Genomic DNA, 19,498 nt, shown 5'->3' with positions numbered 1-19,498 from the left:
GAAGAACAGCTGACGGAGCACAGCAAAGCCCCGGGCTCTGCAGGGCCAACCGACCCGTCCAGGCACGCTGGTTTCGGTTGGATTGACTAGTCAGCTTTACGTGGAACAGGCTTTAATGATTTACAGGTTGGCATAAGAAGCTTTGTTTCTTGCCATGAGACTGTCCATCTCTATTTGTAATCTACATGGTAATTAAAGCCAGACTTTTTGACGGAGCATCATCTTTGGCAAATAGCGAGGTGTGGAATTAGCCCCTCTCTAGCTTATTTTTAAAGGTGCACCTTAAGTGTTTAAAAATTGTTTATGGTTCGAAGTCAGTTGGCGTCATCCTTACCAATTTATAGATGTGTTACTTCATAAATGCAAGTCCTGAATTTGGAAAGGCGCTTGTCTAAAAGCAAAGATAACATTTATAACAACATTTGTAATTTCTCTTGCACACCCTTGGAAGGATTTCTGTTTTTGTTATTTTCTTTTGTTTGTTTCAGGAGGGATCATTTCTTAAACTTCTCATGAGGGAGGATTGCTATTGCTGATTAATGATGGTTGACTTACGAGTCAAATCGTGGACAAAGAGCTAACATTTTTCTATCAGGGGACTAGGGGTCATGTAATGCTTCAAGCAGAAAATTCGCCACATATATTCAGCTCCCACTTTACGGTTGCACACATTTGTGAAGTACCCACTAGGTGCTAGGCATTGTGCCAATGGTTGGTTGCACAGACGTGATCTTAGCCCTCCAGGAGCATACAGCTGTTTTCCCCAGTTCAGTGAATCCTATTTTTTGTAAAATTTAAAAAAAGTGTATATTTTAAAAAATATATATTCATTCTTTTTTCTACTACAATAATTAGAGATTCTTTTGGCATTACATATCTAGATGTCATATGATGAAAACTTCTATTCTCCCATTTTTTCCACTTGTTTCTCAGTTTTCTCATCTGTAAAATGGGCATAATGATAGTACTTACCTCATAAGGTTGTGGTGAGGATTAAATTAGTTAGTATGTATCAGTGTTTAAAACAATACCTGGCACAAAGTTAAGTGTTCAATCAGTATTAGCCACTGTTCTTACCGTCTGTCCAGTAATTATCTGGATTTGCTGCTTCTTTGGGTTTCTGGGAGCATTCTGAATCACATGGCATTTTTCCAGAGGCTCCTCCATCAAACGCCTTTTTGCCAACACCCTAGCCAAACTTGTTCTTGCAGAAATTCCTATCTTAGCACATGGTACCACCAGTCACGTAAACCAGCCCTTCATTCCACCATGCTCCCACCTGCCACAGGGCCTTTGCATAGGCCAATTTTGGCCCAATTCTCCCAGTTAACTCCTGCTCCTCTTCAAAGAGCACAGCTCAAGCTTCTTCTGCTAAGACGGTCTCTGACCTCCATGAATAGGTCAAATCTTATGTACCATTTGTTTAGTATTTATTACAGGTGCCATGTTACATTTAATTGTTGAAGTATTTGATTAATAGCTGACTTTCCCACCAGAATATAAGCACCATGAGAACCAGGGCTGTATCAATTTTTGTTAATCATGATATCTGCTGCATCTAGCCCAGTTTCTGAACTACGTAGTAGTCGTTAAGAAACATTAGAATTGGGGTTTGAAGGCTATAGTTCATTTGTTATTCAAATTGGTTCATGTATTATTATTTAATTACACCTCTAATACATGGTGTTTATTAGATGTGAAATTTATCTGTGATAAGTTTATCTGTGATAATAATGCAGAAATATAGGAAGTAAGAAATGAACCTGCTCTTAGACCCTGTGATTTTTATCTCCCAGAGGTAGTCACTATTGATATCCTATGAATACAAGTTTAGCTTATATTCTTCCAGGCTTTTTTTCTATGTTTACCAATCATACACACATATACATATGCACATATATAGTTCTTATAGGAAAATAGAATCATATGCTATATGTGCTTTTGTTTCATTTAACACTGCGATGAAGCCATCTTTTGAGGTCTGTGCATAACAAAGAGGTCTAAAAGATCATATAATGAGCACTTCTGTACTTACTACCCCTCTTAATAAAGAAGTATTATCAATGCAGTTGTCTTATTCCCCTGCACACACATGAGGCAACCCTCGACTTGAATTTGGTGTTTCTCATCCCCAGGTTTTTCTTTATTCTTTGATTACTGAGGTTTATATCTATAACCATTGGAGGGTTTTTTCATATTTCCAAATTTTGTATCAGTGGTATAATTCTGTATGCACTTTCTGCAACTTGCTTATTTCACTCAACATTGTGTTTGCAAGTTTCATTCAAACTAAAATGGGGAGCGTTTATTTTCCTTAACATAAATGTGTTACTGTAAGAATATCATATAATTGATGATCTATTTTTCTATTGGTGCACATTAATTTTTTAATTTTAATTTTTTTTTTTTGAGACAGGATCTCCCTCTGCGGCCTGGGCTTGAGTGCAGTGGCATGATCATAACTCAATGCAGCCTTGATCTCCTGGGCATGGGCTCAGGTGATTCTCCCACTTCAGTCTCCCAGGTAGCTGGGACTGCAGGCACGGACTACCGCGCCCGGCTAATTTTTTGTTTTTTTTTTGTAGAGACAGGGTTTTGCCATGTTGTCCAGGCTGGTCTCAAACTCCTGGGCTCAAGTGAGTCCCTTGCCCTGATCCCCCAAAGTGCTGGGATTACAGATGTGAGCCACTGTGCCTTGTCTAGTATGCCTTTAGAGAGTCCTCTCTCCTCACCCCTGCCTCCTTGGTTTTTATTTTTTTGGGTATTTCAATCAATGCAGCTACAAACAGTTTGAATCTGTCTTCTTTTGTGCATTTTCACAGAATTTCTCCAGAGATTATGCTTGGGAGGGCAAGTGCTGAAGTACAGGTTATGTAAATCTTCAACCTTATTAGCTGTTGCCAAATCTAGTTCTGTTGAGGCTGAGAACACATCACTCCAAAATATGAGTTAGGAGACTAGAATATGCCACCCCAAAATATACTTCTTTGGCATATTTTGAGCTGGTTATTCTGAGAAACTGCAGACACAGGAGTAGCTCGGAAAAGCTGTCCTGTAGAAGAAATTTACATCTATTAAGGAAGTCTCTAGGTGAAAGTATCTGTATCAGGAAGAAGGCTGCTCCGAGACAGCTTTTATCACCTGGGAGACTTCAATTCATTTATTTGAAAAATGGATACATAATAATTGTATGTATTTATGGGGTACACACGATATTTTGATACATGCATAAAATGTGTAATGATCAAATCAGGGTAACTGGGATAGCCATCACCTCAAACACTTATCATTTCTTGGTATTGAGAACATTCCAAATATTCTCTTCCAGCTATTTTGAAATATCCAACAAATTATTGTTAACCATAGGGCATAGCAAGACAACCTTTATTCACCAGACATTTCCTCCTCTCACCCTCCCATAACTTGTGTCTTCACCACTACCCAGATGCACCAAGCTTCTGTTCCTTTCTGTAGCTCACAATGCTACAGAAGCTTTAATTATCTGAAAGTCTCATACTCTTCTTTGAGCCTCATATTTTGTGGGACTTCCATGTACACATACATATTTAAATATGGCTTTTCTTCGTTAATCTGTCTCACATCAATTTAATTTTAGCCTAGCCAAAGAACCTATAAGGGTAGAGGGAAGTCATTTTTCACTCCCCTACATCTCCAAACTTTTTTTTCTTTCTTTTTTTTAGAGATGGGGTCTAATTCTGTTGCCCAGATTGAAGTGCTATGGTGCAATCATGGCTCCCGCAGCTTCAACCTCCTGGGCTCAAGTGATCCTCACACCTCAGTCTTTCAAGTAGCTAAGACCACAGGTGTGTTCCATCGTATCTGGCTAATTTAAAATTAAAAAAAAATTTTTTTTGAGGAGACAGCGGTCTCACCATGTTGCCCAGGCTGTTTTTGAGTTCTTGAGCTCAAGCAAGCCTCCTGCTTTGGCCTCTCAACTTTCTGGGATCATAGGCAGGAGCCACCGTGCCCAGCCTCTTTCACTGGTTTCGTTGTTGTTGTTGTTTTTGAGATGGAGTCTTGCTCTGTCATCCAGGCTGGAGTACAGTGGTGTGATCTGGGCTCACTGCAACCTCTGCCTTTCAGGTTCAAGCAATTCTCCTTTGTCAGCCTCCCATGTAGCTGGGATTATAGGCACCCACCACCTTGCCCAGCTAATTTTTGCATTTTTAGTAGAGATGGGGTTTTGCCGTGTTGGCCAGGCTGGTCTCCAACTCCTGACCTCAGGTGATCTGCCCGCCTTAGCCTCCCAAAGTGCTGGGGTTATAGGCGTGAGCCACTGCGCCTTGCTGCTTTTGTTGTTGTTGTTTTTACAACTGCATAGTATTTCATTAAAATAATGTACACTACTTTATCTATTCCCTATGGCACTTACTGGATTTTATTTGAGGAGTTAAAACAATGTGAAATGTAAAGTCTTTCATGTTGGGATGTCTACAGTAGTAGAGCACTTGGGAGCTTGGGGTATTTAGCTCCTTTGGTCCTCTCTATTGAGAAAGTCAGGTTACTTGCCACCATTGCTACTTGTTGTCTTCAACAAATGATGAAACCAAACCCGAGCATTTAGGAATCTCAGGTCCTCGCTGGGTGAGCAGCAGAACCAGGTGGAACGGCCAGCCCTCTGACTCAAGGTGTGCTCCACGTGACTTCTCTGCCTTAGCTGAGAACTATAACTGACCAGAGCATGGGAAACAAAGTCACTGCAGAAGACCACAACAAAGAGTGAGCAGGAAACATGCCTTCTTTGTGTGCACCTGTGAAAACACAGGGTATCAGCTCACAGGCTGAGACTGGGCTGCATTGTCCTGGAAAAGGGGGAAACAGATGGCAATTTAAGAGGAACCTGATAGCATTGTTTGGGGCTGGGCAGGAGGCATCCTCTGGGAAACTAGCAGAGAAGCTTTCAGCTAAGAGCCACGGCAGCACGAAAAAGGCACTTACTGTGGCCACTTCCTCCTTCCCCACCTCGGCCCTAGAAGGAGCCCGGAGCCCGTGGGAGTGCACAGCTCTCCATTGTTTGCCTGGTGCTTTTTCTGCCAAAACTCCCAGAAGAAGCCCGGAGCCCTGACCCAAAGGCCTTTGGTGTGTGTGTGTGTTTGTGTGTGTGTGTGTGTGTGTATGTGTGTGTGTGGTCGGGGAAGGGCTGAGCACAAGGATGGCACTGGCTTAGGAGTGCCCATCATAGGGAAGCACACATTAACCAGAAGTGATATGATTTAGCCATGTCCCCACCCAAATCTCATCTTGAATTGTAACTCCTGTAGTCCCCACGTGTTGTGGGAGAGACCCAGTGGGAGGTAACTGAATCACAGGGGTGGGTTTTACCTATGCTGCTCTCTTGATAGTAAGTAAGTCTCACGAGATCTGATGGTTTCATAAAGGGCCGTTCCCCTGCACATGCTCTCTTGGCTGCCACCATGTAAGACATGCCTTTGCTCCTCCTTCACCTTCCACCATGATTGTGAGGCCTCCCCAGCCATGTGGAACTGGGAGTCAATTAAACCTCTTTTTCTTTATAAATTACCCGTCTTAGGTATGTCTTCGTAGCAGTATAAAAATGGACTAAGACAAGAGGCATCTAGAGCATGGGACAGGAATAATGTTAGGGCTCTGAGAATAATCCCTACTCCTTGGATCTTGGTTTTCCTTTTTATGTGTCCTGAGCCTAAATGTCTCTACCTGAATAGCTACATGGTATTGTCCCCTTAGGAGTGGTGAGGGAGCATGGTTTAAACCCCAGAAATCCAGGCTCTGCCAATAACCAATTGTGTGGTGTTGGGAAAGTCTCTCAGCCTCCCTGGGATTCTGATCACTTAAGAGATGCCAAGATTCCTTCATTCATGACAGATCCATTTAGTGCCTGTGCTGTAGGTTCAGGGTTAGAGGCTGCAGTCAGGGGTTAAAAAAATAAGCACCATGTGGTCCCTTCTCCACACCTTTTCTCCAAGTAGTGCCCCAGGTTCTAGAATGCCTCGCCCCTGGTTAGCAATTGAGCATCACACAAAGAACCAGAGTTAAGGTTGTTTGGGAACAAGGAAAACAGAGGCTTGAATGGCTCTGAGGTTCGCTTGGTGACAGCTGCTTCTTTGAGTTTGCCTAATTGAGAAGGGGGAATGAGTCACAAATGTTAGCCTGAAACACTAAATGATGCTGTCTGCCCAGCCAAGGCCACGTTCTGAAGTCCTCATAACACACTCCACTCACCATTTTGCCCTGGGTGCCACTTAAACATTGCTTGTCTCTTAAACTGGGTACTCCTGGAATCCCATCCTCTTCCTTCTTCTGTCCTTGTTGTGTCTTCTCTTTCTGGGTAGTCACATCCTTTCCCATGGCTGCCTGAATACTAGCGGTTCCCCAATTCCTATTTTCTGGTTTACTGCTCCCTTCAAAGCTGCAGTGAAAAGGCCACTGGGCATCTCAACTCTGGCTGTCCCACGGGCATCCACGCACAACACAACTGCCCTGCACTCCTCATCCTCACTCCCAACTGCCTTCCTTTCCAGTATTCCTTATTTGGTGACTGACAGCCTCATCCAAACATCTGCAAGTACCACCCTGGAATGCCTCCTGGACTAGCCACTGTGGTTTTCTGCCCGCATCCAACCAGCCAACAAACCTGCCCTTTGACTTTGCATATCTCGCTGGACCTGTGGCTTCCTCAAAGCATCACTTCCCTTTTCATGCTGACTTTTAGGTGGTTCTGGTCATATTCGAATAAAGTGGCCTGCAAGGCCCTTCCTGATCAGGCTCCTGGCTTCCTTCCACCCTCCTCTTCAGTGAACCTCCACTCCAGCCACATTGAACTGCTTGCAGTTGCACCAGTGGGTGACAGTCCTGGTCCCCTTGTCTAACTCAGTGTCTCCCCATGGGGTCTCCATGCATCCTGCAGTGCCCTTTATCATGGCACTGACCACATCATTTAGGGTGCCCCTCCAAGGTGGGGGATGTTGATGATTCTATCTTCCGCTCCTGGTGCAAAGCCTGGCTCTCGACATGTGAGGTAAGCATATTTTATAAATTAAAGATGGAAAGAAATTCTTTCTCAGACTTTTCCTGGGTTGGGGGTGGGTGGGAATCTCGAGGTTATAATGCATCCCATTGTATCTTGTAGAAGGGACAAATCCCTGAGGATTTCTATGGGTTCCAACAGAGCCTCAGATTTTCTAGGTTTGCTTGCACGACTCATCACCAGCCTCTCCATTTGCTGTAAGGAGTGGACCAACCATCTGCCATCCAGGAGCTGGTGACTGCAGAAACCTGGACATCATTGCCAAGTTTAAGAAAAATAAGGTAGAGAATTGGAGTGACAGCTGTCCGGGTGCTGAGAGTCAAAGCTGATGATTTCTCTTAGTATTTTCGTCTATGCCTGCAACAGAAGCACCATGCTAAAACAGTGTTGCGGTGCACAGCTGAGAATCTGACATTTGTGGTGGGTGGAAGGCCACGACCGAAGGTGGAGACGATTTGGGGAAGGTCAGTATTTCATGTTGTTCCTGGGGAAGTAATCACAGAGACAGACAGTCCGAAATGAAGCTGGTCCCCCTCTTCCCTGGCCTCCTGCCCCTGGATTTGTTGGCACTTTGGCTGCCAACAGATTAATGAAATCTTTTCAGTCCTGAAAGAAATGACAACCTCATGGGGAAAAAAGTGTGTTTTCAGCATTCAATGGAAGATCATATCAGGAAACAAAATCTTTTCCTATGTAAGAGCTTTAACACTTGCCTTGTACAAAATGTTGTGAGTTAATATTAGTGGTCTCAGGGGAACAATTTTTCTCCTCAAATCTTTAGAGTTATTTCCAGAATTTCAAAGCCTATTTCAAAAACTATAGTTTTGTGTAATGTACAGTCAGCTCTGTGCATGGGAGGGTTGTGGAAGGCAGAGTGTTCACGCTGAGAGATGAGAAGGTTATCTGCTTCCAACGCCAATGCATGACATGAATGCTGTTGAGTTTTCTTAAAAAGCTTGAAATCTGTAATGCCAAAAAAAAAAAAAAAAAAAACCTCTAATGATTTTTTGAAAAGTTGAAACAAGATGAATTGAATTACTGAGCTGCTCACGATAACTGGAAAACAATTCCTCTGTTATAAATTGTGTTTATGTATTTTTCTCATGCAAAAAGTATAGGAATTATGAGACACAAATGATTAGAATTGTAGGTTAGATTTAGATAGTGAATCTGAATAGAAATAACTCCTTTTCTTGGATAATAATATTTTACTTTAAATTAGGTTATTATAGTATTAAAGGAATCCAGATATGTAAAGTAAAAGGTGTTATTTTTTCATCAGAAAAGTGTTTTTTAATTGTCACACTGTGTTTCATTATAAGGATTCATAAATTGCCTCTTTTAATTTTTTACAAGCCTTTTTAAAGCACATTTTTTTTCTTTGAGACAGGATCTTGCTCTGTTGTCCAGGCTGGAGTGCAGTGGCACGAACTTAGGTCAGTGCAGCCTGGAACTCCTGGGCTCAAGCGATTGTCTTGCTTTGGCCTCCCAAAGTGTTGAAATTACAGTTGTGAGCCACTTCGCCTGGTCCAATTGCCTCTTTTAAGAAGAATTGTGTTCAGAAAAAGTGCTTGTTCATACCTGTTGAGGAGCACAGCTATCAGGAGAGCAAATGATTTTTTAAAAATTTATTTATTTATTTATTTTTATTATTTTTTATTTTCTGAGACGGAGTCTTGCCTATCACCCAGGCTGGAGTGCAGTAGTGCCATCTGCAACCTCCACTTCCCGGATTCAAGTAATTCTTGTGCCTCAGCCTCCTGAGTAGCTGGGACAACAGGCACGCTCTGCTTTGCCTGGCTAATTTTTGTATTTTTAGTAGAGATGGAGTTTTGCCATTGCCCAGGCTGGTCTCAAACCCCTGATGTCAGGTGACCCACCCGCCTCGGCCTCCCAAAGTGCTGGGATTACAGGCATGAGCCACTATGCGTGGCCACAAATAATTTTTAAATCAATATTTAGAACACATTTAGGGTGAGTGTTGTTTAGAGCTTGACAACATTCTCATTGAAGATTATTCCATTTAAGATTCAACAGCTCAAGAGTCTGCAAATCTAGATCCTTAACCAGAACTTGCTTTTGTATTTTCCTTACAAGAGGAAGAAAACCCAGGCTGGGACTTCAAGGCCCCAGAGAGGCAGTGCAGCAGGTTCCTGGGTTCAAATCTTCCCTCAGCTACTGCTTAGCTGTGTGACCTTGGGCAAGTTACTTAGCCTTTCTATGCCCCAGTTTCTTCATCAGTAATTTGGGGCTAGTAATCTCTTCTTCATAGGTTTGTTGCAAGATTAAATTAATTTACATTAAGGGCCAGGTGTGGTGACTCACACCTGTAATCTCAGCACTTTGGGAGGCCAACGTGGGCAGATCACCTGAGGTCAGGAGTTCGAGACCAGTCTGACCAACATAGCAAAACCCAGTCTCTACTAAAAATACAAAAAAAAAAATCAGCTGGGAGTGATAGGGCATCTGCAGTCCCAGGTACTGGGGAGGCTGAGGCAGGAGGATCTCTTGAACCTGGGAGGTGGAGGTTGCAGTGAGCCTAGATCACACCACTGCACTCCAGCCTGGGCAACAGAGCAAGACTCCATCTACAAAAAAAAAATTTTACTTTAAGAATTAGAACAGTTTATGACTGGTACATAGTAGATCCTCAATAGACACTAAAAGTTATAATTATAATTGTTAATTATAATTATTATTATAATTATATGAGCAATTATTGGAAAGCTCTCACTCTTTCTAAAGAATTTGCATGAATCAAGGAAGACTAATTTTCTCAATGTCTTTTTAGTACACTCAGAATTTTCAGTACAGCAAATAATTTTCAGTGAAGTCAAAATTATTTAGATAAAATCTTCTCTTCATGCCCTAGCAGAAAATGTTCAGAAACAAAACGAAATAAAGAGACAAAGGAAAAAAAAAAAACTGGCAAGGGGTCAAGTTTTGAGAATTGTTTTCAAGAAGTCATTGTGTTCAGATTGGTGGAGCAGGCTACTGTAAACCGTAAGTAGGAAATGAGAACCCGTTGTGGGTTGATAAAATGGATGTCTTTTCAACTAAACAGATTGCTATCAGCCCAACAGAGCCAACTCATGTTCCTTTTTGCCTGGTCACTTCCTTTACTAAGTGTCTGTAAGAGCCGCCCATTTGGGTGTTTCTCAGGATTATAGGTTTTTAGGTCATATAGAAACCCTGGGGAACGCCTGAAAAGGCTAAACACAAGCAGTTACCTTATGCACAGGCTGGATGACGTGACTCCACTGCTGCTGTGTGGAGCAGAGGCTGAGGAACCCGAGCTTGTGTGAGCTTCTCTTGCGGCAAGTCCAGGGGTGGCCAGGAGCACGTGTTAGTCTGGTTAAGAGCTCTGCTCAGAAGTAGCTGCTGTAGCTGAAGGTTTTCGGGTGGGCTGAAGGCTGGGCCGCTCCTTCGTTCATTTCAGAAGTTGAACAGTGGGCCTTCTACACACGCTGTCCTTGTCATCCTCAGGCAGTTCCTCCATGGATGAGACACAGGGGCCTCTGGCCATGACTGTCCATCTTCTTGCCAACTCTGGGCACGGTTCGCTTCTGCAGAGGACTCTGGACCAGCTCCTGGATTGCATTTGCCCAGAGGTCCGGCTCTTTCAGGTGTCTGAACGGGCTAGTCCTGTGAAATACTGTGAAAAGTCCCTTTCCAAGCGGTACCGGTTTCCAGGGATGTCCGTGTTGCTTTTCCTGCACAAAAGCCTGGGAGAGGATCGGCTATTTCGCGTCCTGGACTCTCTCCAGCATTCGCCATGGCAGTGCTACCCCACCCAGGACACTTGGGGAAGGCTGTGTCCCTACCTTTTTGCCAACCAGGAGTTCTACAGCCTGGACAGCCAGATGCCCATCTGGGGGGTGAGGCAGGTGCACTGTGGCTCCGAGATCCTGAGGGTGACGCTCTACTGCAGTTTTGATAACTATGAAGACGCCATCAGACTCTATGAGATGATCCTGCAGAGAGAAGCCACCTTGCAAAAGAACAATTTTTGTTTCTTCGTGCTGTATGCCACCAAGAGCTTTGCTCTGCAGCTCTCCCTGAAGCAGCTGCCCCCGGGAATGTCAGTGGACCCTAAAGAGTCTTCGGTGCTGCAGTTTAAGGTTCGAGAGATCGGCCAGTTAGTGCCTCTGCTACCCAATCCATGCATTCCCATCAGCAGCACGAGGTGGCAGACTCAGGATTACGATGGCAACAAGATTCTGCTTCAGGTATTCCTGTTTCATCTTAGATCTTGTAGAGGCTCATGGAGCTGTGTAATTTTACATTGGAATGGGCCTAAGCTAGTGGTTCTCAGACTTGGTTGCACATTAGAGTCCCTCAGGGGCTTTTTAAAATTCCCACCCCAGGCCAGTTTGATCCAAATCTCTGGGAGCATCCAAGCCTGGGTAACTTTTTTTACAGCTTCTTGGATGACTCTAATCTGTAACAGGGTTGAGAATCACTAATCTCATAAAATCTCATCCGACAGATAAGAAAGTTCAGATTCCATGAATTCGCAGCTGACACAGGTACTTTATAGTAGAATCAGACAGGATTCTACTATAAAGATCAGAATCTTTACAAAGAATCAGCCTCCTTTCTCAGGCTTGCTGTTTAAATGCCTGTTAACTATACCCATATCCTTTGCTTACTCTTTGGGCTCAAGAATGTCATAAGCTCTTCTCATCTGACCGAAGGAAGTTGAAGTCATACTTATGCTTACAGACTTTTTTTTAATTTTTAATTTTTTTATTTTTTAGAGATGGGAGTCTTCCTCTGTTGCCCAGACTGGAGTGCAGTGGTGCCGTCATAGCTCCCTGAGGTCTCCACCTTCTGGGTTCAAATGATCCTCCTGTCTTAGCCTCCTGATTAGCTGGGACTACAGGCACGTGCCGCCATATCTGGCTATTTTATTTTATTTCTAGAGACGGGATCTTACTATGTTGGCCGAGCTTGTTTAAGGATGTTAAGTTTGCAGTGCTATTGACTTAATTTTTATTTTTTATTATTATACTTGAAGTTCTGGGGTAAATGTGCGCAACGCAGGTTTGTTACATAGGTATACATGTGCCATGTTGGTTTGCTATACCCATCAACTCGTATTGACTTAATTTTTAAGCATCTTGCATCACTGTCAAATTTTACCACATACCAAGTTAGACAGAATGCTTTCTTTAAAAAATCTTGAAATTAAAGCCTTCCTTTGTAACCATCCTTGAAAACTTAACATAGCAAGTGTGTATTTAGTCACGATAGCCGCCATGCATTGCCTTTCATGGTATGTGAGCCTGGGTGCTTAGTAGCTGTATGACTGTGGGCCTCAGTTTCTTCATTAGCACAATAAAGGCACCAGATAATTAGCATCTTCCTCTCTCATTTACAGTAAATGACCTGACACTCACAAAGTACATAATTAAGATAGTGCCAATAACTCAATTTTAGCTACTATTGTTCACATTATGCCCTATACTAAGGATTTTAAATTGATAATTTTATTTAATGCTTATAACAACCTACGAAGTTACTATTTTTCCCATTTTGGAGATAAGAAAACTGAACTCTCCAGGGGGTCAGTTATTTGCCCAAGACAGGAAGTATCTATCCACCCTGAAAGTTCATGTGGTCAGCTGCTGCAGTCCAGTGTATGTGTGTAAATGTGCATACAGGGGGATGAATGTGATGTTCACAGCAAAATATCCTGTGGCTTCTGTCATTAAGAAATGGTCAGAAGCTCCTTAAGGCCTACTGGATAAAGTAATAAGAGACTACAAGATGAGATGTCTTTCCATTTGGTTAATTTTGTTGTCATCACTTTGACTTGTTAATAAAATATGAATCATACTGATTCTACATTAAATGATTTCTAAATTATTCACCTTCTTGTTCACATAAGGTAGATAGGCACTGTTTCTGTTAGTTGCCTATTATAAAACCCCATAATTTCCAAGGCACCTAAAATTTCTTTCAGTTTTAGCGACTCTCTAGTACTTAAAATCAACCTCATTGTCAAACAAAAATTTAATGTTCGTGCGCAGCAAGGGACATGATTTTAATCATTCTTGTCTTTAAGGCTGACTGACATTTTTGCTTTGGAACCACAGTTTAAACAACTTAGTTACTTTGGAAAGTTGAGTCATATTTGGGGAGGGTAGAAGAGTTTTTTGGATAAAGACAAACTCCATGAGTTGCATGAAGAGAGCCCTCTTGCTCCTGGATTGTCCCAGGAGCCTGGCCACTTCTCAGGCATCAGCCCCTCACTCTTTTGTTTCTGAGACAGAGTCTCACTGTGTTGCTCAGGCTGGAGTGCAATGGCGTGATCTCAGCTCACTGCAACCTCTGCCTCCTGGATTCAAGCAATTCTTGTGCCTCAGCTTTCCTGAGTGGCTGGGACTACAGGAGCCTGCCAACATGCCCAGCTAATTTTTGTATTTTTAGTAGAGATGGGATTTCACTATGTTGCCCAGGCTGGTCTCAAACATCTGGCCTCAAGTGACCACCTGCCTCAGCCTCCCAAAGTGCTGGGATTATAGGCATGAGCTACCAAGCCCAGCTGCCTCTCACTCTTGATAGCCCCCTTCTACATCACCTTTGTCCTGACCTCCAAACCTCAGGGACTTCTGCTGCCTCACTCCAAAACATGCTTTGATCTCCTCTTGTTAAGTCAATGAATCTAAGCTTTTGCAAACAGAGTGGGAGATTGCCTTCTGGAAAATTCTGCTTCCGGTGTCATATAATAAAAGTGCCTGAGGAAAGTGTGCAAAGGCTCGGCCATGATCCAAAGACAACACATTGTAGCTCCCAGGTAGCTTTTCACTCTTCGAATGGAGTGAATTTTTCAGGATAGTAAATTCCTGGGTGTGTTGGCTCGGGCCTGTAATCTCAGCACTTTGGGAAGCTGAGGCGTGTGGATCACTTGAGGCCAGGAGCTTGAGACCAGCCTGGCCAACATGGCAAATCCCCCTGTCTGCTGAAAATACAAAAACTAGCTGGGCATGATGGTGTGCACCTGTAGTCCCAGCTACTTGGGAGGCTGAGGCAGGAGAATTGCTTGAACCAGGGAGGCAGAGTTTGCAGTGAGCTGAGATTGTGCCAGTGGACTCCAGCCTAGATGACAGAGCAAGACTCTGTGTATTAGTTTGTTTCACAGTGCTGAGAAAGACATGCCTGAGACTGGGAAATTTACAAAAGAAAGAGGTTTAATTGGACTCACAGTTCCACGTGGCTTGCGAAGCCTCACAATCATGCAGAAGGCAAGGAGGAACAGTCGCATCTTACATGGATGGTGGCAGACAAAGAGAGAGCTTGTGCAGAAAACTCCCGTTTTTAAAACCATCAGATATTGGGAGACTCACTTACTATGAGTGAATTCATTCACTCATTCACTCATGCCTTAAATAGCACCCAAGTCACCTCTTGAATGCTTTGCTGCTTAGAAATTTCTTTCGCCAGATACCCTAAAATATCTCCCTCAAGTTCAAAGTTCCACAAATCTCCAGGGCAGGGGCAAAATGCTGCCAGTCTCTCTACTAAAACATAACAAGAGTCATCTTTATTCCAGTTCCCAACAAGCTCCTCATCTCCATCTAAGATCACCTCAGCCTGGACCTTATTGTTCGTATCACTATCAGCATTTCTGTCAAAGTCATTGAACAAATCTCTAGGAAGTTCCAAACTTTCCCACATTTTCCTGTCTTCTTCTGAGCCCTCCAAACTGTTCCAGCCTCTGCCTATTACCCAGTTTCAAAGTCGCTTCCACATTTTCAGGTATCTGTTCAGCAATGCCTCACTCTACTGATACTAATTTACTGTATTAGTTTGTTTTCACACTGCTGATAAAGACATACCTGTGATTGGGCAATTTACAAAAGAAAGAGGTTTAATGGACTCACAGTTCCACGTGGCTGGGGAGGCCTCAAAATCATGGTGGAAGGCAAGGAGGAGCAAGTCACATCTTACATGGATAGTAGTAGGCAAAGAGAGGGCTTGGGCAGAGAACTCCCGTCTTTAAAACCAGCAGATCCCGTGAGACTCATTCACTATCATGAGAACAACATAGGAAAGACCTGCCCCCATAATTCAGTCACCTCCCACTGGGTTCCTCCCATGACACATGGGAATTGTGGCAGTTACAATTCAAGATGAAATTTGGGTGAGGACACAGCCAAACCATGTCACTCTGTTTCAAAATGAAAAGAAAAGAAAAGAAAAAAAAAAGAAAATCCAACCTAAATTTCCTTGGGTCCTGGGGAGAGGGGCTGGGTAGCAAGTCTGACTTCTTTAAGTGAGTAGTCCAGGCCTTACACTGTGTGCTCAGGATCCAGATCCCAGCTCTGCTACCGCTGTCTTGGCCCTATCCTCAGACAGGCATCCCCCAGGGTTGCCAGTTGGCTGCCAGCAGCTCTGAGGGCTACATCCTCCATGTGGGCTCCCAATGCCTTGCCCCACCATGGCCCAACAAAATGTCTGGACTTCAGTTGGAGCAACTTGGATCAGATTCTCTTCTCTAAATCAATTATTACATGCAGGAAAGTGAGATTATATGGATCCGTTTAGCCCTGAGGCAAAGGCTCTGCCTTCTACCCCTAGATGCTGTGTGGTGTTCTGTGGGACTCTTAGGGAAGGTTGTGGGTCTCCAGAGATCAGGGCAGAGGAGACAAATATAGAGTGGCCCCAAATGGCTGATGTTCAGAAAAAGCAAGAAAATAATATCTACTAAAGGAAGAACCATAACCACAAACTAACCTCTCTGCAGACCATCCCTCCACATGGCCAGGATGGAGGCGTGTGAGCAGGAGGCCTGAGTGTGAGGGGAGCTAGGTCGAGGCGGGGGCGGTGAGAAAGCTTTCCTGAGAAGTGATGCCGAGATCTGCCTGAGCTGGATGGCCCAGGAGGAATTAGCCAGTTGGAGAAAGGAGCAAGGGTGTCCCAAACAGGTGACCGTGGGTGATGGTGTTGGTATGGTGCTGCTTAGCAGGCCATGCTCAGCAAACTTCCTGAGGTTTCATGTGGCTGGAGTGAAGGGAGGGGGAATCAGGGGAAGGGGATGGGCAGGTGGCCTGAGGCTGGATCAGCGGGAACATGGTTAGCCACTGGAAAGTAAGCGCCGAGAGTGGGGGGACCTTTTGGGCTCGCTCCTGTGAACCCAGAACCTAAGGTCAGTGTCTGACACATGGTAGGCAAAAACATCCTTCTATGAATGAACCCAGGCTAAGTAGCTTCTATTCCATCCTTGGTGTAATGAGCAGTCACTGATGGATCCTATGAATGGAACTGACATGGATTATTTGTGTTATGAGGGTCAAATGAGAGAATGTACATGGAGGTGCTTGGTAAAGTAGAAGCCCCTGGAGACCATGTAACTGTGGTGCAATTGTCATCTGTGCATATGAGAGGCTGTCGGCTATCTCCACCAGCACACCCGTGAGCAATGCATTTTCCACATGACGTCTTGCCATTGCAGACCGTCTGATGCCTCTTAGAGGCTAGAATGGATGGTTTTGATGAGAGTGATATGAGGGTATCAAATAGATGCTCAGTAAATGAATGTATGAATACATGAGAAGGCAAGTCCATGTTTATTCATTCCTCAGAACTTTGTTGAGTTCCTGCTGTGGGCCGGACACTGTTTTTCCTTTGGCAGTTTTAATTCTGCTATCTCAGTTCTTAGTGGGTGCAAAATGATAGTGGGTTCAACCTTCCCTTTATTCGTTCCAACAGTCCCTCTGCTTTTCTCCCTGTGCTTTTGCCTCTGGTGGTAGGGACAGTGTCAGCGTGTTCTGAGGGAAGGTAGCATGGGTGATGATGTCCCGCTCTTTTTTAAAACCTCCTGCAACTTAAACTGTGCCCTCAGTCAAATAAGCTATTTTGTCAAATCAACCACATGCAGTATCTCTAGTCAGTTACTGCAGGCTTTCAGCTTTCCACAGCTGAGCCCCATGTCCAAAGTTGCATTTTTTGTACTCTTTATAGATTTTTTTTTTTCAATTTTTCACATTATGGTTCCTCTTCCCTGATTCACCTGCTGAAGCATTCATCTCCTGGCCACCCCCTGGCATGGGCAATCCAAGGGGAGAGCCCATGACTTTGGTGTTGGGCTCTGGCAGACTCTGAATTCTAGGTCACTTGGTTAGCATTGATGACCTTCTCATTCTGTTTGATGTACAGTAGGCAAACTTTATAAATGAGATGATAAACCTCCCTCAAAGCCCCTTGAAATGCTCCAGCAAGGTCTATATTTCATGGCCCCGTGGGAGATGTGAAAGCCATGCCCTTGTTAGCCTTTGGGTGGGTGCTCTGTGTGGGATCCCACTGCCCTGGTGGTCTAATGAGGAGCTGGACCCTCCTGCAAGCGCCTGCAGTACCAGGCAGCCTGCAGGAAATGCAGTGTAGAGCTGCAGCCACCCACCTTGTGTGTAGGGAAGGAGAAGGTGAAATTGACTGAGGATGTCAAGTAACATGGAGGACGTGTGACTTGGGGGATGATCGAATGGGCTATAGCGAAGTGTAGGGCTGGGGAGTTCAAAGGAGTTTAGAAAATTTTTGGTCCACTGAAAATGGGTGCAGGAGGACACAAAATGGGATTTGAAGAAATCCATTTATTATGGTGTTTAGAGAAGGGGCAGACATACTCATACCTATAATACATAATTTAGGACCATAATCCTGTTAGCATCAAATAGGACACGCTGGAAGGGGGCTTGGCTGACCTCTTCAGAGGGGACTTCCATTTTCCAGTCAAAGCAGGTGCAGTTTTGAAATAGGGAACTCATAATAGAAATAGGAGGTTAAATTTCATGGGTAGACTTGACTGAATTTGGCAGTAATTGGACACGGAGGGTGAAGAAGAGGAAGGTGATGATGAGTCTGGACGCATTGGGCTTGAAGTGCTTGCAGGTCTTTCAGATGAAAAGAATCCATGGTCAGGTGGTCTCTGAGGGCTGGAACTCAGGAGGGGGCATGGGCTATGGGCACAGGTGGGGTTGGTGGCTGAAGCCCTGGGAAGGATCGACATTACCAAGGAAGAGAGTGTAGAGGGAGAAGAGGTAAAGACAGTGCCTGGAAAATGTGTGCACTTCGGGAGGAGAGGGAAGAAGAACCAGAGCGAGACGCTGAGAAGAAGCAACCAGAAAACCAGGAGGGTGAGGAGATCATGGTGTCATGGAAGTCAATGTCGCTTGGTGGCTTGCAGTCCCTAAGATGTGGCTTCTCAGGTGTGCTAGAGCAGAGCCTTCAGGTTCTGTCCTGGTCTCCTCACCGGGCCCCCAGTTGCTTGTGTGTTGCCATTGCGCCTCGAGATGTTGGCACCTGCTGCAGGCCCTGTGTCCTCCACCAGTAACTGCTACTGCCACCACTCTGGGCTTATGGAACCGTCCCCAAACACTGCTGAGACCAAGCTGTCATTTCAACAAGGTCTTGAGGTGGGGAAAAAACCCCCAAAGAACTCTAGTCCAGAAGAATAACTTATAAGCACCTCTAGATGTCGTTATTCTCAGAGCTCCCAGGCAAGGTATGGCCTTGAGGTCCCTCCCAGGTCTCCTCCAAGTCTTCTCTATCCCCTTCTCCTGGAGGTGCTCCAGACCAAACTCACACGGTGAAGGAGGATGGTTTTCTCTCTTCCTCTCTGAGGTCCTTTCCAGGTCTTCTTTCCTTGATAAGGGTGACTGCTTCCTAAGTTGACTAGATGGGAAAGGTCACACACATCTCGCCTCCCACCCCCATTGTTTGATGTTCAGTAGCAAAACTTTATAAATTAAAAGATAAAACCTCCCTGGAAGCTAGGGAAGTTTTAGAATAAGGTGGTGTCCTATTCTTTCAACCTGGGCAGGACAGATCAGTAACAGCACAAGAGTACAACATCAGTACAATCTGGGGTGTGCCATCTCGACAACACATGTTAGTTGCTGGCTATCCATTCTGGAAGCTTTTCCCGACTTAATCATATGGATGAGCTGAAACTCATACCTGTGTAGCCTTCTTGCAGTCCTGGGGCCTCACCTCTGGATCCCCTGCAATCAGCACCTGAGCTAGAATCCACGCAACTCTCCAAGACAGCCATGTGGGAGAAAATCATGTGATTTTGAAAGATTTGGTTTAATACATACGCTCTCAATGGAGACCCATTTCTCAACTGAGACCCATTTCTCTAGACGAATGTATTGTCCTCTAGGACTTTCTGTGATGATGAAAATATTCTATATCCGTGCTATTCAATGTGGTGGCCATTCACCACGTGTGGTTACTGAGCATTAGAAATATGGCTGGTGAGACTGATGAACAGAATTATTAATTTCATTATATTTTAACAATTTAAATGGCCTTATGTGGTTGGTGACTAGTTTATTGGACTGCCCTGGCCTAAGTCATTTCTAAGGTCTCCTGCATCTTGAAGCTTCTGTAACTATACTGTGTATAGCCTTACTGGTGACAAAACTTGATCTCTTATCTCATCTGTCTTTTTTTTTTTTTTTTTTT

General features: G+C 44.2%; 1 protein-coding gene across 3 annotated transcripts in view; it reads left to right on the top strand.

Annotated features, from left to right (window-relative positions):
- Positions 1-10,187: 10,187 nt before the first annotated feature.
- Positions 10,188-19,498, top strand: part of LOC105481320 (family with sequence similarity 124 member B) — a 32,549-nt gene continuing 23,238 nt past the window's right edge. For 2 of the 3 annotated variants that reach the window (XR_011610080.1, XM_011740827.3), the window contains exon 1: positions 10,188-11,256. Coding sequence is in view for 2 of the 3 variants with exons in the window: in XM_011740827.3 (XP_011739129.2) it covers positions 10,525-11,256 (732 nt within the window). In the remaining variant the exon portion in view is untranslated. Of the gene's footprint in view, positions 11,257-11,787; positions 12,747-19,498 lie in introns of those variants that run through there. The other variant, XM_024792700.2, reaches the window with a different exon arrangement.

Source organism: Macaca nemestrina, chromosome 11, assembly GCF_043159975.1.
Source record: "Macaca nemestrina isolate mMacNem1 chromosome 11, mMacNem.hap1, whole genome shotgun sequence".
Lineage (NCBI taxonomy): Eukaryota > Metazoa > Chordata > Mammalia > Primates > Cercopithecidae > Macaca > Macaca nemestrina.
The sequence above is the reverse complement of the archived record's forward strand: the minus strand, read 5'-3'. Positions and strand labels throughout refer to the sequence as shown.